At 32.2% G+C, this 27,947-nt stretch overlaps 5 protein-coding genes across 5 annotated transcripts; 2 read left to right on the top strand and 3 right to left on the bottom strand.

Moving 5' to 3' along the window:
* Window positions 1–50: 50 nt before the first annotated feature.
* On the bottom strand, window positions 51–12,703 carry LOC106717542 (small subunit processome component 20 homolog). Its single transcript, XM_045679600.1, has 14 exons — window positions 12,557–12,703; window positions 12,186–12,472; window positions 11,389–11,722; window positions 9,987–11,216; window positions 6,492–9,913; window positions 5,932–6,096; window positions 4,702–5,749; window positions 4,260–4,486; window positions 3,609–3,774; window positions 3,125–3,307; window positions 1,966–2,511; window positions 1,541–1,726; window positions 839–1,099; window positions 51–244 (listed from the first exon to the last, which is right to left on the bottom strand). Exons 1-14 carry the CDS (start codon window positions 12,599–12,601, stop codon window positions 62–64), a joined length of 8,283 nt encoding a protein of 2,760 aa, XP_045535556.1. The 5' UTR covers window positions 12,602–12,703; the 3' UTR covers window positions 51–61.
* Window positions 12,704–13,008: 305 nt separating this feature from the next.
* On the top strand, window positions 13,009–14,884 carry LOC106717503 (hydroxyacylglutathione hydrolase, mitochondrial). The gene is made up of 5 exons (XM_014511375.2): window positions 13,009–13,182; window positions 13,401–13,629; window positions 13,719–13,945; window positions 14,203–14,435; window positions 14,643–14,884. Exons 1-5 carry the CDS (start codon window positions 13,113–13,115, stop codon window positions 14,784–14,786), a joined length of 903 nt encoding a protein of 300 aa, XP_014366861.2. The 5' UTR covers window positions 13,009–13,112; the 3' UTR covers window positions 14,787–14,884.
* Window positions 14,885–15,001: 117 nt separating this feature from the next.
* LOC106717514 (non-histone protein 10) lies at window positions 15,002–16,168 on the bottom strand. Its single transcript, XM_014511386.2, has 4 exons — window positions 15,957–16,168; window positions 15,645–15,888; window positions 15,346–15,525; window positions 15,002–15,148 (listed from the first exon to the last, which is right to left on the bottom strand). The coding sequence occupies exons 1-4, from the start codon at window positions 16,106–16,108 to the stop codon at window positions 15,071–15,073; spliced, it is 654 nt and encodes a 217-aa protein (XP_014366872.1). The 5' UTR covers window positions 16,109–16,168; the 3' UTR covers window positions 15,002–15,070.
* Window positions 16,169–16,678: 510 nt separating this feature from the next.
* Window positions 16,679–19,543, top strand: LOC106717481 (heparan sulfate glucosamine 3-O-sulfotransferase 3B1). The gene is made up of 6 exons (XM_014511350.2): window positions 16,679–16,693; window positions 17,021–17,238; window positions 17,446–17,526; window positions 18,095–18,268; window positions 18,574–18,799; window positions 19,291–19,543. Exons 1-6 carry the CDS (start codon window positions 16,679–16,681, stop codon window positions 19,525–19,527), a joined length of 951 nt encoding a protein of 316 aa, XP_014366836.2. The 3' UTR covers window positions 19,528–19,543.
* Window positions 19,544–21,719: 2,176 nt separating this feature from the next.
* On the bottom strand, window positions 21,720–26,092 carry LOC106717482. Its single transcript, XM_045679691.1, has 6 exons — window positions 25,871–26,092; window positions 25,633–25,797; window positions 25,151–25,298; window positions 24,537–24,891; window positions 22,075–23,761; window positions 21,720–21,912 (listed from the first exon to the last, which is right to left on the bottom strand). The coding sequence occupies exons 1-6, from the start codon at window positions 25,891–25,893 to the stop codon at window positions 21,750–21,752; spliced, it is 2,541 nt and encodes an 846-aa protein (XP_045535647.1). The 5' UTR covers window positions 25,894–26,092; the 3' UTR covers window positions 21,720–21,749.
* Window positions 26,093–27,947: the final 1,855 nt, after the last annotated feature.

Below are 27,947 nucleotides of genomic sequence, written 5' to 3'. Positions count from 1 at the left end.
GTAACTTAAATATAATATTTACATGTAATATATAAAAAAATAATAGGGTCTTGTAAAAATTCTAATCATCTTGTAATAATTTTTCTTCTATGTCTATGTCTTCCATCTTTCTCTTTCTCGCTTTTGGTCTCTTTCCATGTAACGTGTCCAGTTTAATTTTCTTAGCCTGTTTTTTCTTTTCCTTCAACTGCAACTTTCTCTTTGCCGCCTTTTCTGGATTGTGTACTTTTTCTTGTAGAATAACCTAATAAAAATATGTTTTTAATAGTGTCCTTATGATTATTTTTTAATCTGTATTATATTTATTTATTTCTCGCTGTTAAATTAAATATTCAAACTTTTTCATTACTTTTATTTTATACTGGCAACTTATAATCTAATTTATCATTGACAAATAAAAAATATAATTCCAAATTATTATGAAATAAAAAATAAAGTGTACATTTTTATTATTCACTGACAAAAGAGAGCTTTCTATCAATAAAAAATTGAACGAACAATCAAAAAATTTTTATCTATATATATAAAAATGAATCCCTATATCCCTTGGTCACGCCATCACGTGAACGGCTGGACCGATTTCACTATTTTTTTGTCGTGTGTGTTATTGTCAGGAGAAGATTAGAACAGAAAAAAAAATAGATGGATGGATGGATAATGATATTTGTTTGAAGGTATCTCCAGAAAGCCTGAATGGATCTTAATTAAATTTGGTATAAATATAAAACATAATCTGGAAGAAAATATAGGCTACATATTAAGATTTTTTTTTCAATTCCAAGCAGACGAAGTCGCGGACGACACCTAGTCTATAATAAATATTAGTATCAAAGTTTACCTTTTTCCTTTCAGCTCTTCTTATGTTGAGTCTAGTTTGTGCCTCAGCCACCAATTTACTGTATTCAATATCGCCGATCTTCCTCCTCAACTTTTTGCCCAATCTACCCGCCAGTTGCTTAGCAACGGTCGCGGGTGTGGACGCGTCGCCCGTAGATAGTTCTCGAACTATCGGCGGTAGTATTACATCAATAATACTGTTGATGTCATCAGTCTCTAAGAAACTTATCACGTGTAACCACATCGTAAATATTGCTGATCTCTGGAAATAAAATGTATTTATTTCATTTCGTGCATCATTTCAATTTATAAGTGAACAGAGAAACGTCAAATTTCATTCATGGCGGCCATTACGCTTTTTAATTTTGTGTGTTATTTTTTGAAAATCATAAATTGAAGTAAAGTAATATTTAAAAATAAGCATAGCTAATGTTATATAATTATGTGAAAAAAGAAACAATTTTACCAGAAATATTTCGGAATTTATGAGTTTTAAAGAAAAATATACAATTTTTTTAAGGTGCAAATATGTAACGTTTTTTTTTTAGGACGTAATACAGAAATATTTTTCTACATTAAAAAAATACAGCAAATAATTGTTAATAACGTTTGTAACCGTAAATAAACTCTAGGCTTGATACAAGATGTTTCCTTATTCATTATAGGCATTAACCTATTGGCACTTCTATACTGTAATACTTACAATATTCATAGAAGTGGCCGCTCTAGCTACTTCTGCGTTAATAGCTCTTCGTAACTTAAATAATATCCATCGAATGTTAACTTTGGCGTTGTCCGATTCCGTCTCCGTTGAGTCGACTTTCTTTGATAGTTTAAACGACGACATTGTATGAACAAGTTTTAAGATTAAAAACATTACATCTGTTACCTGAAAGAAAATATCTAATAAAACATTTCGACTTTAAGAAAAAAACATTTCTTTATGTTTAAAACTTGTTTTTTATTTCGTAAATTAATATTTGTAAGGGTAAGGTAAGGTTATAATATTTGATGTAATGATTTTTTTTTTAAATTTTTACATAGAATCGAGAACAAAATGTTAATCATATGACATAAAAAGGTGGGTTTTTGATTATATATTATATATGAAAAATTGTTTTCACTTACCGCATCCGCCATATCTTTACTAACATTAGGCGTGTATTGAGCGCACAAATCTAACACCAAACTCCTCAAACAAGCCTCTGTTTCGTAATATATAAAACCTCTATCACTATCCAACTTCTTTTTCACTATCAAATCCAATTCCTCAACATCAACTGACAAAAGTATCTTGCCCAGTATTCTAACAGATCTCAAACGAACCCACGCGTGAGGATACGCCAGTAATACTTTACATTGCTCCGCAATCTCATCAAATTCACTATAAAACTTTTCATTTTTCAAACTAGACAAGCAATGGATAGTGATTTTTTCTATAAAGTTCAACATTTGTATTAAACTGTGATCTCTTTCTTTTTGCTTTTCTTCATCGGATTTATCGCCTTGCTCGAGTTTGATCTTGACGAATTGTCCTTCGGTATTTTCGTTACTTAAAAGCATTATTTTGCCGCTAACCAGCGAAAGGATTGAACTCAAACGGTTTTTAAATTCATCTTCTTCGACGTTCACAAATCTTGTTGCTAATTGAGCCGCCAATTCAAAATGTACTGGCTGCAAAACAAGTATGAATATTAAATGTACCTATGAATTTGGAGTAAAATATAAAGTAAAACTGTTTTTTTATATATTACAAGGTGACAAACGAGCAAGCGGACACTTGAATTCGACTAAATGGCGAAGCGACCGCTGCCCATAGACATTCGCAATTGCAGATGCGTTGCCTACCCCTAATCGACGAAAGAGGAGACGCACAAAAAGAAAATATTTAACCTTCCTATGCATCTCCTCCTCTATCAAATCCAATTCCCCTTCGCATCCTTTCCTTATAAGAAAATGGTGGGAAGGGAAAGAGGACTAAAATTAGGCCTCCAGCACCACACTCATCAGACTGTACGCGGAATTACTTCCACTTGACGTCTGTCTTCTGTGTGGTCGTGGTATTTCACCAAGCGAGGCCAATTCGTGCAACTGATGTTGTTGATGACGTCTACCACTATTAAATAACATCAAATGTATTATTAAAATAGTGAAAATTAGAACTACTAGTTTCTCAATTTTATAAAATAATAGATTATTGAAGTCAGAATTCATAATTTTTACAATTACAAAAGATTAAAAGCTAATAATTTCAAACTCTAGATGCGAGATCCTAACGTGTCTGTACCTGGTTATCCTGTAAGAAAGCTAGCACCAGATCAAACAGTTTATTTCTCTGTATCGACGGGACTTTCTTCACCATAGCTTCAATACAAGCCGCGGCCGCCGCGCGACATTCCGGCGCTGGATCATTCACCATACAGGCACCCAATGCTAGGAATATATACTCACTGAACTTTGTTAGTTGTTCCTGAAACAAGTTATCTATATATATAAAAGAAAGTCGTGTTAGTTACACTATTTATAACTCAAGATCGGTCGAACTGATTTAGCTGAAAATTGATGGCGAGGTAGCTTAGAACTAGGAGACGGACATAGGAACTTTTTTATTTTGTGTGCATTTTTTTTTATTCCGCGCGTACGGAGTCGCGGGTAAAAGCTAGTTTTTAATAACTGTCGCCTTTTTATATATCGTTAACACGTCCAACGACTCGCCTGAGAGTTCACTGTAACAAAGTATCTTAGTGACGTAGAATATAAATGAATCTCACCGGGTTAAGTTTATTTACTATCATATCAATAAACTTGAGCGAGGACTCCCGGCCGTGTTGCAATTCGTAGTTCAACTGTGTCACAAAGAATTCTATGTACTTGTCCATGCGCTTGCCCGGCGTGTAGTTAGTTAAGTAATTTACGAATAGACCACGAGCTTCGTCTCTGTAAAAAAATAATACTACGTAAGTTTTATTAAATACAAGAAGATGGAAAAAATTGATAATGTTAAAGATAAGTACAACTGTTTTTTTTTTTAAAAAAAACAACGTAAGATATGATTGTTCATATTATGCTTTGGATACTACGAGTACATTTATGCTACGGTAATAAGGTTTAATTTTCCGTGACTGGATTTTTAATTCAATTTAGAAAACTTTATACAATTGTAGTGAATTCAATGTCTTAAATATTTAAGGTATTAGGTATTAGGCTGTCGTCTACGATTCCATTCGTGCGAAATTTAAAAAAAAACTTATGTAGCCTATGTGTTCTTCCAGACTATGTTCTAAATCTGTGCCAAATTTCAACCAGCTCTGTTACGCTGTTCCATAGATACTTTCTAACAAGCATCCATCCATCCATCCAAACTTTCGCATTCATGATATTAGTAAGATTTACATTTAGATTTTATTACATTTTATACGAACCTTGCTCTCGCAGATTCACTTAAAATGCAAATCTTGGATACTTTCTCCATAACTTCATGCAACTCTGGTGATACAAGTCTTCCTTCTAAAATGGCTTTTAATAAAGCGAAAGAATTCGCCTGTTTTTCGTCATTATGACAATCTTCTTCCGCGTAAAGTAATAAAGTCTTTAATTGATCAGCTTCTAATTTGTAATACTTTACATTACGTATTAACACTGTAACCGCCTGCAAGAAATTCATTATTTTAAGAAAAATGCTTACGTTAAGAAATTAATTTCCTAATTATAAAGAAATAAACATGATTTCTAATATAATTAACACGTTAACTGCCACTGTGAATTATTCGTATGATGATGCGATAAAGGCAACAGACGCGGCATTTAAAGTGTTAATGTATTAACTTCCTAAATTTAATATATTAAAATTTAATTAATTCTTACCTTAAAAGCATTTTTAACTAAATGATAATTATCATTCTGTTTGCTTATTTCAAACGTTGCATATTTATGTAATATCAAAAATATCGTCTTCACAATATCTTTTATCATCTCTTCCAATGTTGTTGTGCTTACCCTAATTGTCCATAAAGTCGTTATACATTTCATAGCGACCGTACATACTTTTATATGATCACTTTTTAATGAATCAACTAATAAAGGTATTAACGCATCTACAAATGCACGACATTCCATTCTAGGTACTTTTTCTCTTTTGAGAATAACATAAAGTATATTCAGACTGAATTCAACTAAAACATGAGCGTTTGTTTTACTCGATGTTTTAACAAGTCTCGCTTGTGATTCTTTATTTCTTTTCGGTATTTCGGGTATAATAAAACAATCGGGTTTTGCTTGTAGCATCTTTTCTTTTTGACTCTCAGTTATTCTCCTTTTAGGAGCACCTAAAACGAATTCTGGAATACTTTCTGAAGCTATTCCGTGTAAAAATATAAATAATGATTCAATATCTATAAATTTATTTGTTACCAAACCACTAGAAACGTGCATTAATGCATCTTGTACTTTCATAACGATTTTTTTAGAATGATGCTTTTGTAAAACCTCTTTAAATGGTAAAAGTAAGTTAATCAAACATTTCTGTGTAATATTTTGTGCAACAATCATTAATGTTACATAACTTTTTTTACTCGGTTTCGCTTCTGGTGTTTTGTAATGTAATTTTTCTACTTCTTTTTCTTCAGATAATGCACCGAATAAATCGTTAGTGCATACGTTTAGTATGTAATCCAAATTATCATCTAAATCACCGGGTTTGAATTCAGTTTTTAATGCGTCTAATACTGAATGTATAGTTGCAACTAATACGTGAACTTGGAAACCTCTGGTGAGTAATAAAGTGAGGTGTTCAAGGAATACACCAATGTATGCAGTACCAACAGTCACCATAATCTTTTTAACAATATCTCTGGCTACTATTCTAACTTGCTTTAGTGGAGACTTTAAGAATGAGCATAGTTTTGTGATAATTCTGAAAACAAAAGTAAAGATTATAAATACAGGTAAACCTGGATAAGCGAGAACTGTATACGCGTGAAACCTCTATAAAATCTTACAGAGAAACCACGCGAATGGCATGTAAATGGAATATACGTAAATAGTTTTTTTACATAACAATTAAAAAACAGCATGAGGTTCGTAAATGAAGTTTACCCTGGCAACTGATGCTTTAATACATCTCCCGGCAGCCGTTGCAGCAGTTTGACCAGAGCCAAAGCTATCGGCACCCTCACCATGTCTTCTTCTTGACGAGAGAATCCCATCCGGCGACGGTTTAACTTATGAGACTCTTCGTGTTCTGTCATCTTACCTATTGCACTGAAAAAATAAAAAAAATGTAACAAATAAATAAATAAAAAATTTGGCTCAATGAAAGACGCTGCTATTGCGCTTAATTCTATCAGAAAATCTACACGAGCATAGAAAATAACAAAAAAGAAAAAATAAAATGACAGCAACAGTACAAAGATCTTGTCCCATTTTTTTAAGTTGACAGGGGTGCGTTAGTAAGCTGTAATAATTTAGTTTGAATTATACCCACTGGTTGAGATAGCCTTGTCGATCTATTAAGTAAAACAAGATCCTCGTGACTCTTTTTTGATATTGACAGCTAGAGAGCTGTCATAATTTAGTTACTTATGCTCAACAAGTCAAATATCCTTGTTAGTTAGCACTGTTTGGGGTGTTAATAAATTATTATTTTTTTAACTTACCGATTTAATTGTGGTAATAATCCTGCAGTTAATGACTTAATAATTCTATTGCCAACTGAAGGTGACACAACCGTTATTCTTTCATAGGCTGGAACATTTGATACTTCTTTGTTTATTTCTTCTTCTGGTTCCTCATTTTTGTCTGCCAATTGTAAATCTGTTTCAATATCATTTGTCTCGTCATTTATTTCTTCATTATTATCGTCAGCATTATCATTAGCTGCATCAAGTACTTCAACTTTTTCTGCATTGTCTTTTTCTACTTTTTTAGTCATATTTGTAATCCATGTCTTAGGTAATTCAATATTTCTGACTTTAGAAAAGTCGAAATGAAAAGCATCGATTATTCCAACCAAAATACGAGTCAACTGTTTCTGATGTTCAGTCGAATGTCTCATTTTATTCAGATATAACTTGAGAATAACTTCGTAATGATACCATGGTAATAATCTGCAGCAAGTAGCAATTACTTCGATGCATGCATCGATTAAAGAATTTTTGTCTGTATATTTATCATCACATATGTATACTGAAGCTAGAGGTAAAATAAAGTTTGTTAATGTTCTTGGTGTAGGACATTTAATCATTTTTCTAGCTATTTTGCTGAATCTAAGAAGTGCTCTGACACGTCTGTGTAATTGCAGATGACAGATGTTTTCGAAAAAGTCTACTTCCAAGTCTTCTTTATTTATCAAATGACTTAAATCGGACAACACTACATCAGCCTCTGGACATTCTCTTGCTAATTCTCCTAGCAAAGAAATTGATTCAGTCCGTAAGTTTTCATTTTTATTATCTCTTATTCCAGTAGAAATAAGGGACAAAACAGTGTCTCGCACTAAAAATTGACCATCGGCCGCTGATCGATATTTAAGCAGCAATTTAGGAAGTATTTTCTTTAAACACAAGCCTGCACTATCACGAAGTCCAATATCTTTCTCTGTGCGTATAAAATAAAAACAATTGTTTATGATAAGTATTGCAAGGTCCACATTTATTTCATTGTTGTCTGCCATTTTGTATATTTCCTTGTAAGCATCTAATCTTCTATCAAAGTCCGGCTGTTCTATCCATCTTTTGTTAAATGCATTCATTTCTGTTATTACGTTAGCCATTTTAAGAAATAGATCTTTATTATCAGTTACATTTTCTGCTATAGAAAAGAGCAACTTTAGCAAAAGTTTCCTAACTTCAACAGGGCTAACTTTATTAAACAACACAGCTATATTTTTTATATATCGTTGGGGATTGGCACTATGCCCTAAAAGATTTATAATTATGCTCACAGCATATTCCATATTTTCTTCAGCCATATTCATACAAACTTTTTTAACCAAAATTGGTAGTAAGAGACTTAATAAATCATCACACATTTCTGGTGTGGTAACCATTTCAGTAACTCTTGAAAGGATTAACAGATCTCTTTTATTCACTGTATTCGATTTGGCACTATTCGCAACACGCCTTTTCATGACTTCTAAAATACTAGCCAGATGTGGCACCAAAATTTTACTTCCAAAATTCACTTCACTCGCAAAGTTATTACTAACATCTAATGACTTAAATGTTTCAATAGGCGGTATTTCATTTTCTTCGTCCTCTTCTGTTAGTGTTAGTAATTTTTCTATCATATCCAAAATTAAATTAACCACAACTGGATTAGTTTTAGGTGCTAAGAGTAGTTTAAATATGGCCGGCAAAACACTTAAATTTGTGTCATTTTCAGAACAAGTAACAAGAAGAATGTAATATCTTGGATTCTGACACCATGTATTAAATAATTTTAGCAAAGATGTAGGGCTATGAATGCCTTCTATATGAAGCTTTGGCGTCAATGGCCAAATAAGAGTTTCGTATAATACATATAGCTCTTCTTTACTCCAAGGATATTTATCGAATTGATCAAACAATTTCCCGAGTATACCAACAGCAATAGCTCTGAGGTTCTTCATAACTTTTATATAACCTACATGTACTTTGTCAACATGATTCAAGACACCGGCAATTTGAGAACAAACCGCAAAGTATACTTTAAACAGTTGACCAAGTAATGCATCATCCATTGATCCTCCAAAGTATTCACGCACTATGTCAAACAAATTAAGCACACTGTGAAGTTTACCAGGGTATGTAACTGATTTTAAATCTAAATTCTTCAAAACAGTTTTATAAATATCTTTAGGACTCATAGGAAAATATTCTTTAAAATATGAAAATGCCATTTCTATAAATATTTGCAATTCATTATCTTTGCATCCACTCAAATACCTCATAACTAAGGACCTCTTTGTTTGACCTCCACCTTTTTTGTCCGCGCCTAATTTCGAAGTCATTTTACCATACAATATTCTTAGTACAATTGGTATTACATGTTCTCTATCTTCAGGTTGAATATGTTTAGAATCTTCTGTTATTTTAAAAAGCGTTAGTTCATCTTTAAACTTTTTATCATCAACAAGATTGTATAAATTTTGTTTATATGGTAGAACATTCTTATTTTTATAATTTAAAACACAATCTAATGCAAACTTTTGAAGACCAGGATTTTTATGTTTTAAGAATTCCATATATAATTCCCAAAACACTGATTCTTTGTACAAGGCTCGAGGATTTTTAAACTGAGCTAAAACTTGCATTATATTAATTAACGTTTTGAATATAACTTTGCCTGATTCTGAATTTTTCGTTCTATCATCATTCAATTTTTCTAGACTAATTTCTAAATCTTCTGTTTCTTCGGTTTCGTCAACTTCCATAGCAGATTTATCATGAATTTCTATATCAACTTTAAGTGCATTAGTATTGTTAGTCTTCTTATAATCATCTTCAATGAATCTTAAGAAAAGTCCAACTACATCCCTATTTCTAGCTTCACAAGCTTGTATACAAAATGTCATTGTTTTTAAAATCAAGTTCCTATAATTATGTAGATCAGGATTTTCATGAATGTTGTTATAAGAAGTGTATAAATCTTTTAACGGTTCAAATGTCGTATCTATTTCATCTTCGAATTGAAAAATTGATAAATTACTTTTGGCGTTTGCGAAAGAAAATTCAAGAGATTCATAAAAAATAGGCCAAAATTCTTCTACTGTTAACGCATTCCCAAAACTGGCGATGAATTCAATAACCGGCTCCCAAAGTAATTTGAAATTATTAAACAAAACTCCGAGCATATATTTTAATGCAAAATAATGGAATTCAGTATCTTTTGCTAGGACATATTGTGTTGTGTTAAATGTCATTTTCTGCAATATATTTATTTGAGTCCTATATTCTTGTATAGACGGTGATATTGATTCAACTTCAAAACATTTACTAAAAATAGAGAATGTTTCTACTTTATCACCTACTTGTATAGACTTCTTGAATTCTTCAATGTTTTCAAACAACTTGTAAATATGTGTGGTTAATAAGCGAACCTGCAAAAAAGTAATACTAATTATTATGCAATAATAATTTATTTAATCATTTAATTACAAGAAATTTACTTACAATATGAAATGGAGAGGAAACATTGGGCCTAAGATAAGAATCGATTAAAGATAAAAATGCATATGTCAGTCCATTTTCTTGTTCATATGCTGTCAGATATAAATCAAGAATTTGCAAAGCTGCTAAATAATTAGGATCAGCTGCAAAAGGAACTATCACAGGCAAAAACCTATCAATGTCACAAATGTTCTTCAACATTTTACAACTAGATATGTGTATAACACTTTCAAATGCATTTGCTAATATAAACAACACTTTTCTAGACTGTTTTGCGGTAGTATTATTATCACACTGTATTTTATTCTTTTCTTTGTTTGCTTCCAGATTTTTATTATCCAGTATATCTAATAGACAGCAAATAACTTGACTTATTTTCTTAATGCACATTTCAACATTCAATTTTTCTATATGAGGTAAACAAAATAAAACACTCATTAATTTATCAGGATTTTCAATATGACTTTCGATGTTGTTTTCTAGAACTTTTTGTGCATGTTCCATAAATAATGGTAGTGCTTTCCCAAAATTTATAGGATATTTAACCCATTCAAATAATTTCAAACCATTCTTGGATAATGGTGATTTAGCTAAGCATATTTTTGATAAAGTACACATTGCTTCATTATTAAAATTTGATTGTACAACAAAGTTTAAGAAAGGTGGAAGTATGTGTAAATCAAATTGTGAGTAATCGACAACATTTTCGACGAAATTAATGAGAACTTTTGGAAAGGGCAAAGGCACAAGTGACTTGATAATTATTCCTGCATGTTCTTGTGATAAGAGAATATTAGAAGACAGTAGTAATAATGCACCAATTTGAGCACAGACTTCTAAAACTCTTTCAGTTGTTTGTTCACAAATAACTTTAACAAGCACTATTGCAAATTGCTGAGGATTGAGAAGGAATTTTCCTTTTTGATGTTCAATTACTTGTCCTGCTAATTTTAATACAAACTCCAAACATCTGTTAATATTATTATCTACTTTGTAATTGTTTTCAATGAATTTCATTACAGGAGTCCAGAATATTGAAAATTCTTTAAAAGAAATTCCCTGTAGAGCATCTTCTATTGTTTGAGTGAGAACTTTAAACAGTGTCTCTTGGTGTTCAATGTTATCTTTTAAATACTGTAGTAGTAATGGGAAAAAGGCTTCAGCACAGCTGTGAAATTTATTTGCAACACCTTTGCAAATTTCAAAAATCAAATGTCCTGTTCCAGTAATGGCCTGGAAAAGAGAAATATATTGAAGTGTCAAAATCATTTTTTGAATTATTCCTTTGCATATACCGTTACACGAAAAATAAAATTTTTATAGTTAGCTATTTCAACAAATTCAGGTCTTATGCATAGAACCAATTGATTTATTAAATAATTATGATTAAAAAAATATTACATACATCGTCATTTGTAAGCAGGTAATTTAAAGTATGCTGAAGAAATTTATTCTTGTCTCTTATATCCCTTGCAACAAATGCAAAACTTTCTGCGGCAAAATTATTGATGTACTGAGGATGATTTTCACTCAATAAAGGTACAATCCTTTTAAGGACAGTTTCTAGATCTTTCTTTAAATATGGTTTCAATATTTTAAACAAAAATGCCAAACATATTAATGTCCATTCCAGCCTTTCGGGATCTTTTGTATTTAACAATTTTATAAGAATATCAAGGAACTTTGGAAAATGTGGGTAGAAGTCATGTCGTAAATCTTTTGCTAAAGAAACTAAAATTCTGAAAATAAAATATTTTGTTAATAATACAAATCCTTTCAATAAAATAAAATGTTGTTTTCTTAAGCTATATTAAACTTGGCAATAAAATTAAAAATTATTAATACAAATCTTGTCATGGGAATAGTAAGCAAACAGTAAACAAAAATACTACAATCTTACTAATATTATAAATGTGAAAATTTAGATTTTAGATGGATCGATGGATGTTTGTTAGAAGTTATCTTCAGAACAGCTCAACGAATCTTGATGAATTTTGGCACAGATGTAGAATATAGTCTGGAAGAACTCATAAGCTACTTATTAAGTTTTTTTTTAATTCCGCGCGGATGGAGTCTTAGGTGACAGCTAGTAGTAAATAGTTTATAAGAATTAAGTTTTTCAATTATTGACCCAAAGATTTTTCAGTACAGTTTGATGTCAACTAACTGCCTAATTTATTTCATAAAATGAACAATACTTACTCTAGTAATGGCTGTAAGCACAACTGGTCTTCTAAATTCAAGTATTTCTCAACAGCATTTAATACTTCTTCTTTCTTATGTATTAACTGTTCTATGGTAACAATGCCATGGATTTCTTTTTTAAACTTCTTAAAGTTTTCCGTTAAGTTAAGAACGTTCCATTTTTGTAGAGCCAAGTAGAAGTGAGTTTCATTTTCCTCTGGATGGCCAGTATAAGCATGTTCAATATGATACAACGCAGCATGGCGGATATCTATTGAATTTATTCGTTCGGCAAATGGAATAAACTGAAAATTTTAATTAAATTTTAAAAGATATACATCTGGCTTTATTAAAATTCGAAAGAAATTCGTAACCTAAAAATTACATACCCGAAATGTGTTAGTTGTTTTGTGTTTTACGGGTTTCGACTTCATGGTTACGTTATTTTGTAGTACAGCAACTAACGCATAGTTATAGTAATGATATAAAATTGATTGAGAAGAAAGAACTTAATTCCACAAATTAAATACAACAAACATTCACAGTTCACCGTACGTACACGTGCGTTTGACAAGTAAGAACTGACATTGACATCTGGAAAAACAAAACATTGAGACGTAAAGGCAAATCAGTGGCAGAAAATTTATCAAAAAATAATACATTTTCAATTACTATACAGCTTTATCTGCCGCTTATTTAAATTCTTATATTTAGCTTAAAACTTTTGCTACGTTCTCAAAGCATTTAGCTTTTACATTTAAAAAGTTTTTTTTTATATTTGCATATTCTACAGCTGCGGATTTTAATGTCAATTTTCAACGTCAAAACTCTAAATCAAAATTAAACTAAGTTGAAAAGAAAAAAAAAAATTGGATTGTGTTGAAATTAATTTTTCAATAATATTGAACGGAATTCTTTAGTCTTCCTTTTCTTTGCTTTTAATCAATGCTTGCTAGGGCTGTTAACTCATTGCCATTTGGGCTTTCACAAGGAATTACTAAACTTTACTTTTTAGGTAAGTGTTAGTTGTAAAATAGAATATTCCCATCTTCTTTCATTGTTTTAGACAAGTAACACTTCTGTTCGCGAATGTTGGAATTTTTGTATACATAAGTCTTATAAGAAATAATATTTGTCCAATTACAAAAGCACTAGTCATTGTGAATGATAACACATATGATAAGGAATTACACAAGACATCTGCAATAATTGATTTCTTGGTGAATCCCACAGCATTAACTTGGAAACAACAAGGATTACATAGTCTTCAAGAGCATCACACATACAATAAAATGGATGTGAAGATTCTACCAGCCTTGCAAGATAATTATATGTACTTGATAGTAGATAAGGCTACCAAAGAGGCAGCAATAGTTGATCCCGTAGAACCAAATTCCGTGTTAAAAGCTGTAGAAGAACAGGGAGTGAAATTAACAAAAGTTCTTACCACACATCATCACTGGTAAAGTATAAATACAAAGCAATATTTATAGCATCCAAGTATCCCTTCAAATAAATTACTTATATTAACAACACATAAAAAAATTACAGGGATCATGCTGGTGGCAATGAAAATTTGGTAAAAATGCACCCTGGTTTGGAAGTATATGGTGGTGATGACCGAATTGGCGCTTTAACAAGGAAAGTAATACATAATTCTAGATTTAATATTGGTAATTTGAATGTGCATTGCCTATTTACACCATGCCATACCTCTGGACATATCTGTTATTTTGTTACACCATCTGAAGAGGGAGAAGATGGTGTTGTTTTCACAGGTAAGTAAATTACAGTGGCTCGTAGCTCCTATAAACTCACAGCTAGACATATTTATACATATCTTTGCTGAAGGCTACTAGGAAGATGCTGTATGTGCAGAAGAAAGCACACAGCTGTTTTTCTCTGCATCCCATTATGTCCTATATACCTAAAAAAAATTATGTGCTAAGAGCATTGTACACTTTTGAGAAATCTTTTGAGTACATGTTGTTTATTTGAAAACATATTCTGTAAAATTCTCATTTCTTACTTACAGGTGATACATTATTCCTTGGAGGTTGTGGTAGATTCTTTGAAGGTACTGCTGAACAAATGCACCATGCCCTAATTGAAGTATTAAGTAACCTTCCAAATCAAACAAAGGTGTTCTGTGGCCATGAGTATTCTCTGCAAAACTTAAACTTTGCCTTGCATGTTGAACCCGAAAATGAAAAAATTAAGGAGAAGATTAGTTGGTCTAAACAACGAAGAGATGAAGGAAAACCAACTGTAAGTAAATGAGAACCTTTCTATTCTTAAATAAATCTGAGCATCTTCTGATAATATAAATCCTAGACTAAGGAGAAGAAAAATATTAGCCCAATGACTCTCTGACAAAATATTAATTTAATGGTCAATCAGACAGACAAAATCATGTGAGCCTTTAATCTACAAACAGCATGAATGGAACACTTCATTTGATATTGTAATTTCCAGGTTCCATCAACAATTGCTGAAGAAAAGTTGTACAATCCATTCATGAGAGTGATGGTTCCTTCTGTTATGGAACATGCAAATAAACAAAATCCTATAGAAACTATGAGAGCAATTCGTCTTGAAAAGGATAATTTCAAGGGTTGATAAATTGATATAATGTAAAGTTTATATTTTTATGTTTCCTTCTTATTTCGTTAAATTTCTTGTAGTTGTTTCAATAAATAAATATTATTAAAAAATGTTGGGTAAAAGAGTTTTTCTTTTCATATAATAAATACATAGAAAAGTTATAAAAAGCAAAAATTATGATATCTCGTGATAAAAATTACAGTCTAAATAAAAAAATCAAGTAGTATGTATTAATTAGTTTAATATAACTTAAAGCTGACTATCACAAGAGAGTTTTCTGAGTAATGTTGGTACCAATGTCATTGTTCCTTCTTTATGTAGGCTGACATTTCTTCTACATACTTCTCTTTTGATCTCTCAAACATCGCTACATATACCTGAAAAAAACAAATTAGCACCAAAAAAGGGAAAACAAGTGGAAATCTATAATATCTTTCCTTTTACAGTATGGGTTAACTTGTACTCTAAATGATTTGTTAGACCCTTGTTCCACTAAGCAACATTTGACTTCCCTTACCATTTGCACTATGGAATAAAAACAAGTGATATGATGAATAAACTATAATATACATACTCTCTTTTCTTCATTAGTCAGGTTTCTCCATCTTGAAGCCAATTGCCTTGTTATTTCTTGTTTTGAGGGCTCCAAGCCCATTTCTGTAGCAGTTTCAGCTACAACTAAAGGTCTCTGTTCTTGACAAAATTGGAAGAAAGCGTTGCAGGGTTTTTTCGGAGCATTTGGATCTCTTTCAGGCTATAATGTAAATTTAAAATTAATTTAAAATTATTTCATATAATGATTGTGGTAAGATATTGTTGAGATAATATGAGAAATCTATAATACAGAATCAACACTTTCTTATGTAGAATTACCTTGTCCGCTTTACTTTTTCTCTTTGTTCCTGTTTTCTTGCCTCCTGTAGTGTTTTGCTTTTCAGTATTTCTCTGTATCGGTTGAGCTTTGGTTACAGGACGAGCGACCCGCGATGTCACCTCTGGCTTAACATCCACCTCCACTGCCGTTGTTCTGAATGGATCGCCATGTTTATCCAATCTTTCGACCAGAAGTTTTATATCTTTCTTATACCGTTTTGTGATCCTTTTCACTTCATGTATCCTGCAAGGAATGCAATCCTATCACACTTCAATAACACACAAATAATAACATCGCGCTAAAACACGAACCTATTTACAATTCTTTCGTTATCCTGTTGCAATACCTCACATCGCTCTAACAATAACTGATATTTTCGTCTGCAAATATCTTCCTCGGAAGGTAAACTAACCATATCATCTGAGTCGTCAGAAATATTCGAGTTAATCTGCTGGACTGTCATTTTAAATTATTTCAAAGCTACAAAGTTCAACACAACAAAATTTCTTTTTATTTAGTTGTCGCTCGCCTGTCATTTGCTAAATTTGGTTACGTTGGCAGCACTGCGGGTTTTGATACTCAGATTAAACATTTTTTTCCACAAAATTCTTTTAAAAATACATACGACTGTATTAGGATTTTTAATACTTACACACTTGTTCAATATAATTTTATGTGTTATTTAACTAAATTGAAAACAGATTCTTCCGAACTTCAAAAAATTTAGCTTTAAATTTATCTTTTTTTAACAATTCATCGTAAAACGGTCAAGTAAGTCTATTATTGGAAAAAAATGCATTGCGTTACTTTTCAAATAAAATTCTTACTTTACCTCACCCAGAGTACAATAATATATGTACGACCTCACCTTTAACCTTTGTAATGTCGCAGTATTCCGTTTTCACTTTTTACTAATCGCATTTGTATAATTGGAGTTTGCGCAGTATAGCCGGTGCAGATCCGGCAAATGATAAGTCTGATTTTCACAAAAACATTGATCGACTTATTATTCGCAAAATATGTTATTTTACTCATGTTTTTGCCTGCGGTTAACTTTTATTTTAATTCGTTAATTTTTATTACATGATAGTTATTGTAAAAAAATATTTACATAAATATACCTATAACATTGCACAAATGTTTATCAAGAAAAGCAATGAAATGTGTTCCGGCTTTTTCGAAAAGAAGTGCATTTATATATTTTATATTTCTCTTTTTATTATATTTAATATATCTATTAAATACTTGCTTAGTTGACGAAAAAAAGGTGAGTTAATTTTAATTTCTTCTAATAATTTACAGGTTTTATGTTTAGATATGAAATAAGGGGAAAATGCTTGATATTTACTCAATCTAAACACTTTTCCGCTTTTAGTTCAATTTAAAAACATTTTTTAATGCACACCACATATCAACTTACAAAAGTGCGACGTTGCGATTTGTTTCCCTTCTTGGGTACAAAACAGATGATAGCCTTGAAAGTAAATACAGGATACTGAAAAAACAAAATTTGGTGCCCACTAAGAGACTGCCAGGTGCCTTGATTATCGGTGTTAAGAAGTGTGGAACACGTGCACTACTTGAATTTTTAAGGTAACCTAAAGCTTTCCTTTCATAGATTATTTAAGTGGTAAGTAGCTTTACTATCAAATTTTGACCGCGCAGCGTCCACGCTGTGATAGCGCTTTGCCCACTTATTGACTACACTCTGGACACCGCATGACGAGGTAGAGCGGGTTGGGTTTACCGCGCCTCGCCTACTCGCGCCTTCAATTTCTATAACTTTTGTTTTATTTTTAGGTTACATCCTGACGTGCGAGCTGCTGGATCGGAGGTCCACTTTTTTGATAAGTTCTATCATAAGGGTTTCGAATGGTATCGGTACGAACTTTTTCATATAATATTCGCCATCAGTCTAATATTAGCGCTAGTTATTTCGCCAGTAATGGCGTTTCACAATCTAATCTCTCTACTCACCTATATACATCTCTCATAATAGATATTTAACGTAACAGTTTTATGAGTATGGATACATCAACTAGTCACGCCTTGAGGGGTAGGCACACCATGAACCTCATCTGGCGCGGTCCTGACACGCTTCTTCTACATTCATACATCTACTAAATTATAGTAGTATAAATAATACTCAATAAAAAAGGGACGAAGTTAATGCTTTTTTTTTCACATTTGAATAAAATTGGCGAAGTTGCTACGGCCCACATAAACTTAATGACCGAGGCTGTGATTTATCATAGGATGGAATATAGTAGGCAAAGATACTTACGTATACTTGCGAATATGTATATCGTTATGTCAGAAAAAAATTCGCAATAAAATTGACATAATAAGGATGCTTAATCTATTCCAAATATAAGATATTATAATTCTGTTATATTATAAATCTGTAGATTATTTAGAAGTTTAAAATAGAAATTCCGGTCTTTTGTAGGGAGAAAATGCCAGCAACGATAGAAGGTCAGATAACGATGGAGAAGACACCGTCGTACTGGGTGACACGGTCGGCGCCCCGGCGGGTGTATGCAATGAACCCCGCTGTCAGACTGTTAGCGGTCGTACGAGACCCAGTCACCAGAGCCATCAGTGATTATACTCAATCTGCTAGGTAAGAATTTTATAGTCCTTATCGAATATCCTTTCCCTCATCTGCCATCTCATACCAAAAAAGTTAAGGTCTAGAGGTAATCTCTGCCAACTTACTCGTTAGACGAAACGCAAAATACTCGTAATTTGCTTTACCCCTTTTGTTTTTGAGTATTCTGAAATTTCATCGATTTATTCTGCTTTCTTCTTTCTCTATCTGTAATCTTTATCCATGAAGAGATTATATGTTATTCTAATTGAGCCTCTATTGATTGATATCACGTGTATTCCGGTATATTAATACCGACTGTTTAATTTGTATTTCAGTAAAAGACCCAGTCTGCCGAGGTTTGAGGATTTAGCGCTAGTGAACAGTACAGTGGGTTGGGGTGGGACGTGGTCCGTTGTGGACGCGTCGTGGCCGCCGGTGCGACTGGGCGTATACGCGAGGCCGTTGCGTCGCTGGCTGCGACGGTTCCCCCGCTCCAGATTGCTGCTTATTAGCGGGGAGAGATTGGTCGCTGATCCCGCTGCAGAGATGGCTAGAGTACAGGTGTGAATTTTTTAGGACAATAAGACATGCGGCTTCTATAACCAGCCGACGTAAGTCAAATGGAGTTTTTGGTATGACACGATATGCACTAGAGCGTCGGTGACTCAGGGACTTGTATTATGTCCTGGATTCGTTCGTCGTTCTTACAATGAAGTAAAAATCGTGATGCAACCTTCATATATGTATCTGAGAAGAAATTCAAATATATGTGTGAAGTCAACCCGCACTGGGCCTGCGTGGTTGACTATGGCCTAGTCACCCTCAACCTAAGGCTCCGAGCCCCTTATTGGGGACGTATAGTGAGCTGATGATGATGGCGGTATGCATAGATGAAGCGTAAGTAGATCAGAACGAGAACAGATAAAATACGATCCATGATCTATTTTTCTTAGGTTCTAGAACCAGATACAACCATACTTAATAGTTATGTAAGTTCGTACAAAGTTCTTCTTTCATTTATATATAATGCGAAAAATATTTATCTGTTACAGGATTTCCTTGGGTTGAAGCGGCTAATAACAGACAAACATTTCTATTTTAACTCTACAAAAGGGTTTCCCTGCCTTCTCAAGTCAGAAGGAAAGTCGACACCACATTGTTTGGGTAAGACGAAAGGTCGCAACCATCCGTACATAGATCCTGTAACAATCGAGCGGCTGAGGGAATATTATAGACCCTTTAATGAGAGGTTTTACGAATTATCTGGTATTAATTTTGGATGGCCTTAATAACGTCTAGAAATGCATTCATAATATATTCAAATGTCTAGTTTCTTTACCGCGATTTAGTACCTATGTGTTATCCATTTTAAGTGTTTATCGAATCTTAAGTTTTTGAATAATAGAGGATACATGAAATCAACAAGAAATAATAATTGATTAAGAACAAGTTAAAGTCTTCTAACTATAAGGGGGAGTCCTAATAATCCCTTAAAACAGTAAAATTTTACGCTTATAAAAAATGTTAACTAATTTTACTTTTTAATCATCGCAAAATAGTACAAAATATAATATGATGCATTTTACGTATACAATAGACAAGGTATCAGATTATTTCTTTTTGATGCCGGTATCATTTCTTATTAGCGTAACAACAACGAATGAATATGACAGGAGAAAATATTTTGTGACACTTATTATAATCTATCCTATTTCTTGTTTATTACTTTTCTAACTTATTCTATATTTATAAATATTTATTAAGCACTCGTACTAAAACATTTGTTAAAGGTGAAAATTTTGGGTTAACGATTTTTGCCCCCTTTAATATGTAATCAAAAGCATAATTTTTGAACTAAAATTTACATTTTAACTGTATCCTAACTGTTGCTTTTTAATCTAAAGCTAGGTACTGATCGACGTTACGAGGTGTAATGTAACATGTTACACGGCGACCATCAAATGTTATGTCGGTACGTCAAAGATTATATACGTAGTGTTACATGGAACACAATGCACTGAATGCTATGAATTATCTTCGTGTAACATATTACATTATACCTCGTAACGTCGGTTAGTACCCAGTTTAACTAAACATTATTTGAATTAACTCGTTAAACGACTTTTATTATTCGAATAGAACGACTCAAATGGCATCTAGGTGTATGAAAAAAATTGTTAATACAAGTGTGTTAATTCTACTACTACAATATCATACTATTGCTTCCTAAAATTACTCTAGAAATCGATGCAAACATACAAAATTGTTGTGTTTTGTGCTTTAAATATAGAGTTGCGTTAGGACATATCAAGTTAAACTAAGCTGAACATATAATGATAATTTGTGATTAAGTACTATAATATTAGAATTTATAAAGTTGTAATAAATCTATATTTGTTATAATATTATGTATTAAGCAATCCTATTTTAACTTTTATCTTCAGACATTGCCACTTGCTTAATTTTCTTTTGTAGTTTTGTCTTTCATTATATTTGGGGTAAAATATTGAAAATACCGAGCAACATTGTACGCATTTTATAGTTAGTAGGTTTATAGGAAGTTCCTATCATATCATTGATTAGTTCCTTCTATTGTATAATTTACACGTGTAATTAGATAATAAACTGCGGTTGTGGTAATTGGTACGAGTATATTCTTGAATATGTAGTTATTATAACTATAGGTGTATTATTCGTAGATTAAAAACTTGAAAGTGGGTAGACATTAAAAATTTTAATCAAAAAAATATTTGTTTACAGTTCAGTTTTTAATTAGTAGAATATTCTAGATTTCTGAATGACCTCAATAGAAAACATCGAATGTTTTTACTGGATTATTTTTAAAGTCTACCCTCTTTATGAATGGATAAAGTTAAATCAAAATAATTTATAGACAATGGTTGTGTATTTAAACGAAATAGTATGTAGATGTTGATACAGACTGTTAAGTGTAATTTTGATCTTTATTCCATTTTACTTGTAAATAGCAGCGTTAGGGTAGGGCGAGGTGGGGCGACCGACCAGGGCGTAGGCATAAAGGTGGGTATAGACTAGATCATTTACATGTAACAAAACAACAAGCTGCTCTATGATATGTTCTAGTGTATCACACTTTCACGAACCAGACGTACTTTGGAAACTATGCTTTTACCCATATTATACCATTCGTAAGAACGTTACATTACATAGAAATGCTTGAGAAAATGCTCTAGTGTATATTCACCTTAATACTGCGCCAGATTCAAATGCAAAGGTATTGCTCCAAAGATATCTTTGGAAGACTTCCCCTAGCACCAAAAAAGGTTGCAAAAACCTCTCCCAGGTCACCGGAAACCGGGCTTGTTACTTGTTAAACCTAGTTAGTAGTAATGCACAGAGCCATCCTTTTCACACGTGCCATAATTAGTTTTTAAAATATAGCTTTAAATGTCAAACGTAAAATAATAGTTGTAATAAAACTAATTATTTATTGATAGTTGTTTTATTTTATTATATTAGTAAGTGATATAATTCAGGTCACATTACTGGAAATGTGTGTAGGTAAACTGATTGGATTTATTTGTACAAAGTTAATTGTGCCGGTGCCTACAATAGCAAAAACTATTCGTACGTCATCTTTATATTTTGCGTGAAGACTTGCGATTTCTTCGCCGCTGGGAAATTTCTCTGATTCGCTGAAAAAAAATACACATTGAGAACGATAGGAATTAAAAAAACGTTCTATTCAATTCTATCTTTAAATGTTACCATGGAAAAAAAAATTAGATATTATAATAAAATTATAATCCAAAGTTTCCGATTCGAATTATGTAGATTTTCAATAATTATATACTTACTCTAAGCATGATATTCTGAAATGTGGTGCAGGAGGATTGGTCTTTCTAAAATGTTGTACATCTCTGTTGTACACATTAAAATCTATTTTAAGACTTGTTTCACCAGTCGTATCATGAGATTTAATAATGCTTAATTTTTTCAACACAGAAACTATATCAACACAATCTTCAGGTGATACTAAAGATCTATTCTGTACGCTTTCTATATCAGTCTTTTTTCTAAAAAAATCTGCAGTCTCTTCCAGACTACTCAAGAAAGATACTTTAAGGTCAAGCCAATTTTCATAATTTTCTAGATGAAATTTTATAAATTCGTAAAATAAATTTGCTGTATTTGGTTCGTCAACAGCACCACAAATTTCAGGTCTTCCAAAATCGTTATCTTCTGGTATCCATTCTTTACTTAGGTTCTTTTGTATTACGTCACGATAATCATCTACGTCAGACTTTTCGTTAAGTGTGTCACTGCTTGTGCCTGGTGCATCTAATGATTTGTTACGTTTTTCCGAGAGACGTTTTAAAATATTAAATGGATTCCGTACTTTTTTACCACTAGAGTTATCGTTTTCATCTATCAAGCAATCAGAATCGGAAGAACTTTCTAGAGTTATAAAACTTCTATCTAGAACTTTAAAATTATTTGTGACATAAATGTCCGCATTGAAAGATTTATTGAATGTTTTAATTAGATTGGAAAAAGCTCTTCTGTGTCGTGCAGATGATTTATTATCATTTTCAAGATTCTTTAATCTTTCTGCCAGTTGTATTATATTATTAAAATTAATAGTATATGTATCAGGGTTTGAATCTAAACGAGGTTTTTTCTTAATCTGTTCACCATCGTCGTCTAGTTCTATTGTATCTAAAATATTTTCGTCTTCAATAATTTCGTAATCATCCGACAGTTTAATTTTCGAACCATAACGGGTATTATATGTCTGTATTAGATTGTTTAATGCAGCTAATGGTTCGGAATGCGCGAGTCCAGATGTCGCCAGATTTTTTAATCTTGCCGCTAATTTCATTAGAGATTCTAAATGAAAATGCTTGGTACTATCTTGCGATCTTTTTCTTTGTCGTCTGTTATATGGTCGACCAAAATTGTATCGCGGTCTATTAAAGTTTTGAAATCTAGGAAAATATTGAAACCTGGGTGTGAAGACGAAATTTCCCAAGAGAGGTCTTTGAAAGGACATATTGTAATGGTAGTAATTAGCTCTTACATATGAATGCCAACAGTTAAATGGCCGGTACGTAATATTGTTCCTTGGATCGTTCATAGGGGAATACATTATGTATGGAGGAATTTGAAATCTGTTGTAATTACCACGGATTCTCATAAAGTGACCTCTATTCACTTCACCTGTAGAACTAGATGTTTGAGATTCTTGTGGGGATTGGGCACGCAATTGTTTTGTTCGAACAGAGTTCAAATTAAGTATATATGTAGTTTTACTAAAATATATACTGTTTGGAATATATTGCTTATCTGGTACTTTTATAGTTACTACTTCATTGTTTACAACATTTGGTATGTTATCAAAATATTTGTGCAGTTTTTTGGCATTAGAAGGTTTAAATTGTCTGTTTTTGTGTTTTTCTATTTTATATAAATAGATACTTGTTTGGTCTTTAATTTTAGGCTTTTTGCAATTCGAGGTTTCCCCCATTTTATTAGTTTGCGAATCTGAAAACATAAATCTTACTTCTTACTATCTTACTAATATTATAAATGCGAATGTTTAGATGGATGGATGTTTGTATGAAGGTATCTCCGGAACGGCTCAACGTATTATGTTGACGAAATTTGGCACAGATGTAGAACATAGTCTGGAAGAACAATAGGCTACTTATAAATTTCTTTTAATTCCGAATTCCGATTTCCGAAGTAGCAGGCGACAACTAGTAATGATAAAAATTCGAATGTTTAGATGTATGGATAGAGGTTTGTTAGAAGGTATCTCCAGAAAAGCTGCATAGATCTTGATGAATTTTGTTATAAATGTAGAACACAGGCTGAAAGAACACATATGCTCCCTATGATCTCAAAAATGTGTACGGTTCCCGTATTAATCAATAACTTTGCAACAATTCAACATATCTTACTAAAATTTGGCACAGATATAGAACATGTCTTGACTAATAAATGAGATACATTTCACCCTTTTTTAAATTCTGTGCAGATGATTACGGGAACAAAACCCAGTAATAATAAAAATAGCATTAAAAGAAAAATTGTTGAAACTTTCGTGAGACATAATATTAAATTAACAACGGCTTAACTCACGTATGATCTTCCGGTAACGGCACCTGAAGATCAGGTGAGCTAATCCGTATTTAAAGCAAAAAAGCTTTGTTTTGTAATTCATTTAAATTTGACAATAATCTCTTCGAAATTATATCCCTCAATTAAAAATCAATTAAATAAGTTTCAACAGTAAATAATACAACAAAATTCTTACCATCTGAATCATCATCAACCAGTGAAGATTTTCTTTTTAAATTACATCTCTCTTCATCATCGTTACTTTCTGATATTCCATTATTCTGTTCACTTTCCATGACTTTTAATTTGTCATCAATATGTTCTGTTAATGAACTTTGTGAACCATCTGACTTAATATTTGTTTCATTCATTTCATCTGAATTACATATATCCGAAACATTTGTATCCGTATGTCTAAACACTTTATAACCCCATCTGCTTAGTGTTGCATAAACTTTGTATTCAAGAAATGAATTTTTATCTCGTAATAATAAAGAATAAGCTTGTTGTAGAGAAACTTTCACATCATTATGTTTAAGAAGTAGACTATTCTGAAAATAATTCAAACCTTCAGATTAAATCACTAATAGCCTATTTATTAAGGGTACAGACTTATAATCTTGTGGTAGTGGATTCAATTTCCCTAATTCAAATATTTTTTGAACCATATCAGCAAAAGCTTTAAGCTTATTGTTATAGTTACTAGAAATATTAGTAAATTTATTAAGTCTTTTACAATAACAATATTTGATCAAATAAAAAACAGTTCATAGAGAAAACATAAACAAACAATTAAAAAAATAAACTTACAATTTCAATCAAGAAAAGGGTTTCCTCTGGATATAAATATAATTTTTTTCCAATATTGTGCCCCACGAACTGCCAATGACCACCTGATTTCTGGATTACTTCTGCTAACATCAAGTTTTCTCTCCATTCCGCATGACTCAGAACACCACTAAAACAAATGCATTCCCATCAATTGTCATCGTAATGTGATCTTGGAATCTATTTATTTTGAACTCTTAACATATTTCATGTCACAATGTTTCTTTTTTTATGGATGCAAGTGAATTTTCCAAGCAAGTTGGTAAGTATAATGAAGTAACCTAATATGGAGATCTAGGATACACTACAAGAAAATTTAATAGTACAAGTTTTAATTAATGCAATGTTCAGTACAGTTATTTCTGGACAACATGCATGTAAACACAGTTGCTTGTGAATAAAACTGTTAACCCAAAGTATGTAATAATCAAAAATACTTTATAGAAGAATTATTTTACATTTACCTCTTCTCAATTCGTTCGGCAGCAATAAGATGTTTTCGAGCTTCAATAGCAGATTGGATCTGTTTGGCTTCGAGCCATGATCCATTAGGGAATATATCTTTCAAGCCTAATTCAGGTAAAGTTGCCTGATTTTTAGTTATTCCTTTAGCCACAAGGTCGTAACCACTGTAACAATTGATTTATATTCAACAAAAAGGTGATGATCACGATGCTGTGTCTGATTAAAATGTATACTAACGATAAAATTACGGGTTTATTCATTGTGCCGCTCTTCTATGCCACACAAAAATATATTTTATGAGAGAATTTGTTGAAAACACTCAAAACGTTTCTATAATTCATTTAAGCACTGAGCATTCCGGATATTTAAAGAGCACATAATTAAATATTTGTAACATAACAAAGTTAAATTATAAATTGACTTAACATTAGAAAAACTCCAAGAAACTATAACAAATCAATGAGAGTTACAACTCGCGAAAATCTGACATTTTGACGTTTGACATCGAAACATGACACACTGACACCTTGACGTAACTCGCGGAAAAGTGTTGCAAACAAAAAAAAAACTTGGATTTCTGTGTAATGTAAACCAGCAACAAAATTTAACTATTTTTAACATGAAGTTGTAATTTTAACTTTGTAAACAAACAAAACTAGTCGCATTATATAGAAAATAGCAAAAGTGTCCAATTTTTTTATAGGAAAAGGTTCAACACAGAATCCTTGGCAGAAAATACGATAGTTTTTTATCGAGTGATTTAAAATCCTATAATCTGAAGTTTCTTAGCTAGGTCGCAAGAGGGCCACGGCTGTTTTTTAAATTTCTTCAAATATCACGAAAAGTCATCTATAGATCTTATTTATTTTACAATAATAAATTTGTACCGATGAACTACAAGTTTTTGTAAAGTCCAAGTCTTGCTAAAAATGAAAAGGATGCTCTTAAGCTCGGTAGCTAAATTAACCACTCAAATTTATGGAACTGTTTTTAAAATCAACACTCATTATTTTGTAAGAAAAAGTGTCTTGTAAATTTTTTTGTAAGAAAAATCTTAAAATTTTGAGTAGAATAGGAAATACCAAAATTAGGTAAAAATGTAGACTCTAGCGACTTTAATTGAGCGATGAAATATTAAAAAAATAACAGGACTCAAAAGTTCTGAAAATTCAAATAAAGTAATTTAATTTTTTTTATTATATTTAAGCCCAATTCTTTTAGAGATAAATTGAAAAAAACATGCTCATACACTCATTTATAATTTTTAATTGATTAAGTTCCGTGGGATTTTGCGCGACAAACGAACTTTACGTGCGGTGTCAAGTTCGTCGACTATTAAATACGGCCGGAGCTGTAGCGTAGGCTACGGTTGTAGACTCGTAGCATCTATTCACGGTACCGTAGCATGCCTGACGGGTATCGATTAGTCCGTCGGAATTAGCCGAAGACAGCCGAAATCGCACGAACAACCCCGACTCAACCCCGTCGCGTCCATACATAGCGGAAGTAATGAAATGTACAGAAAGATATGAACCGGATAAATTGTCGCTTTTCGTCTTCGTCGTTTTCTTCAATGTAAAAACCTTTTCCAGCTTAATGGGACTTTGTCGAATGATAAGTTTACAGTCTTCTTATTACTAAGTATTGACAACTTTAATAATTTTTAATTAGGAAACAAATATTTTTATAGTACTTACGTACAACAAAATATCCAACATTTAAACGTTTCAAAATGTAACTACTTTGTTCCAGAAAGATAATAACAGTAGTATCTAAAGTCTCCGCGCTCTGAAATGGAAAAGCGTCATTAAGCTCAAGTTAATTGGCCGTGTGTACGTTAAGAGTGTACTCTAGGATGTCGCAGTAGAGTACACGCTCATTGCGACTGCAGTCGACGAGGGCTAGAGGCGATTTAACGTATTGTAATACGAGTTTATACGACGCGCCGCCCCCTCGCCAGCGAAACCGCCTTGCCAAGTCCATAGCTTAGCTACGACACGCCGATAGTCGTTCGTCCACGCACGCTAAAGCCGGCCGGCATCGATTTAAACGTTCAAACTCTTGAAATTTCAATTTCTGATGCGGAAAACGAACATATATGTGAATTCAAGTTATGTGCAGATGTAACTTAAGGGTGGTGCGCCTCCCAAGCATACGGTGTTATTTACGGTATATTATGACGTGAGCTTTTGCAGCCAACTTCAAGTCGTGAAAATAACGGAGGTGATGGATAATGTTATCGGTCGTTTTTCACCGTAAAACTTATTTTGAACGCCTGTGAAGTGGAAATCCCAATAACATCTTTTCAAGAAAT

This window comes from Papilio machaon, chromosome 10, assembly GCF_912999745.1.
Source record: "Papilio machaon chromosome 10, ilPapMach1.1, whole genome shotgun sequence".
Classification (NCBI taxonomy): Eukaryota; Metazoa; Arthropoda; class Insecta; order Lepidoptera; family Papilionidae; genus Papilio; species Papilio machaon.
The sequence above is the reverse complement of the archived record's forward strand: the minus strand, read 5'-3'. Positions and strand labels throughout refer to the sequence as shown.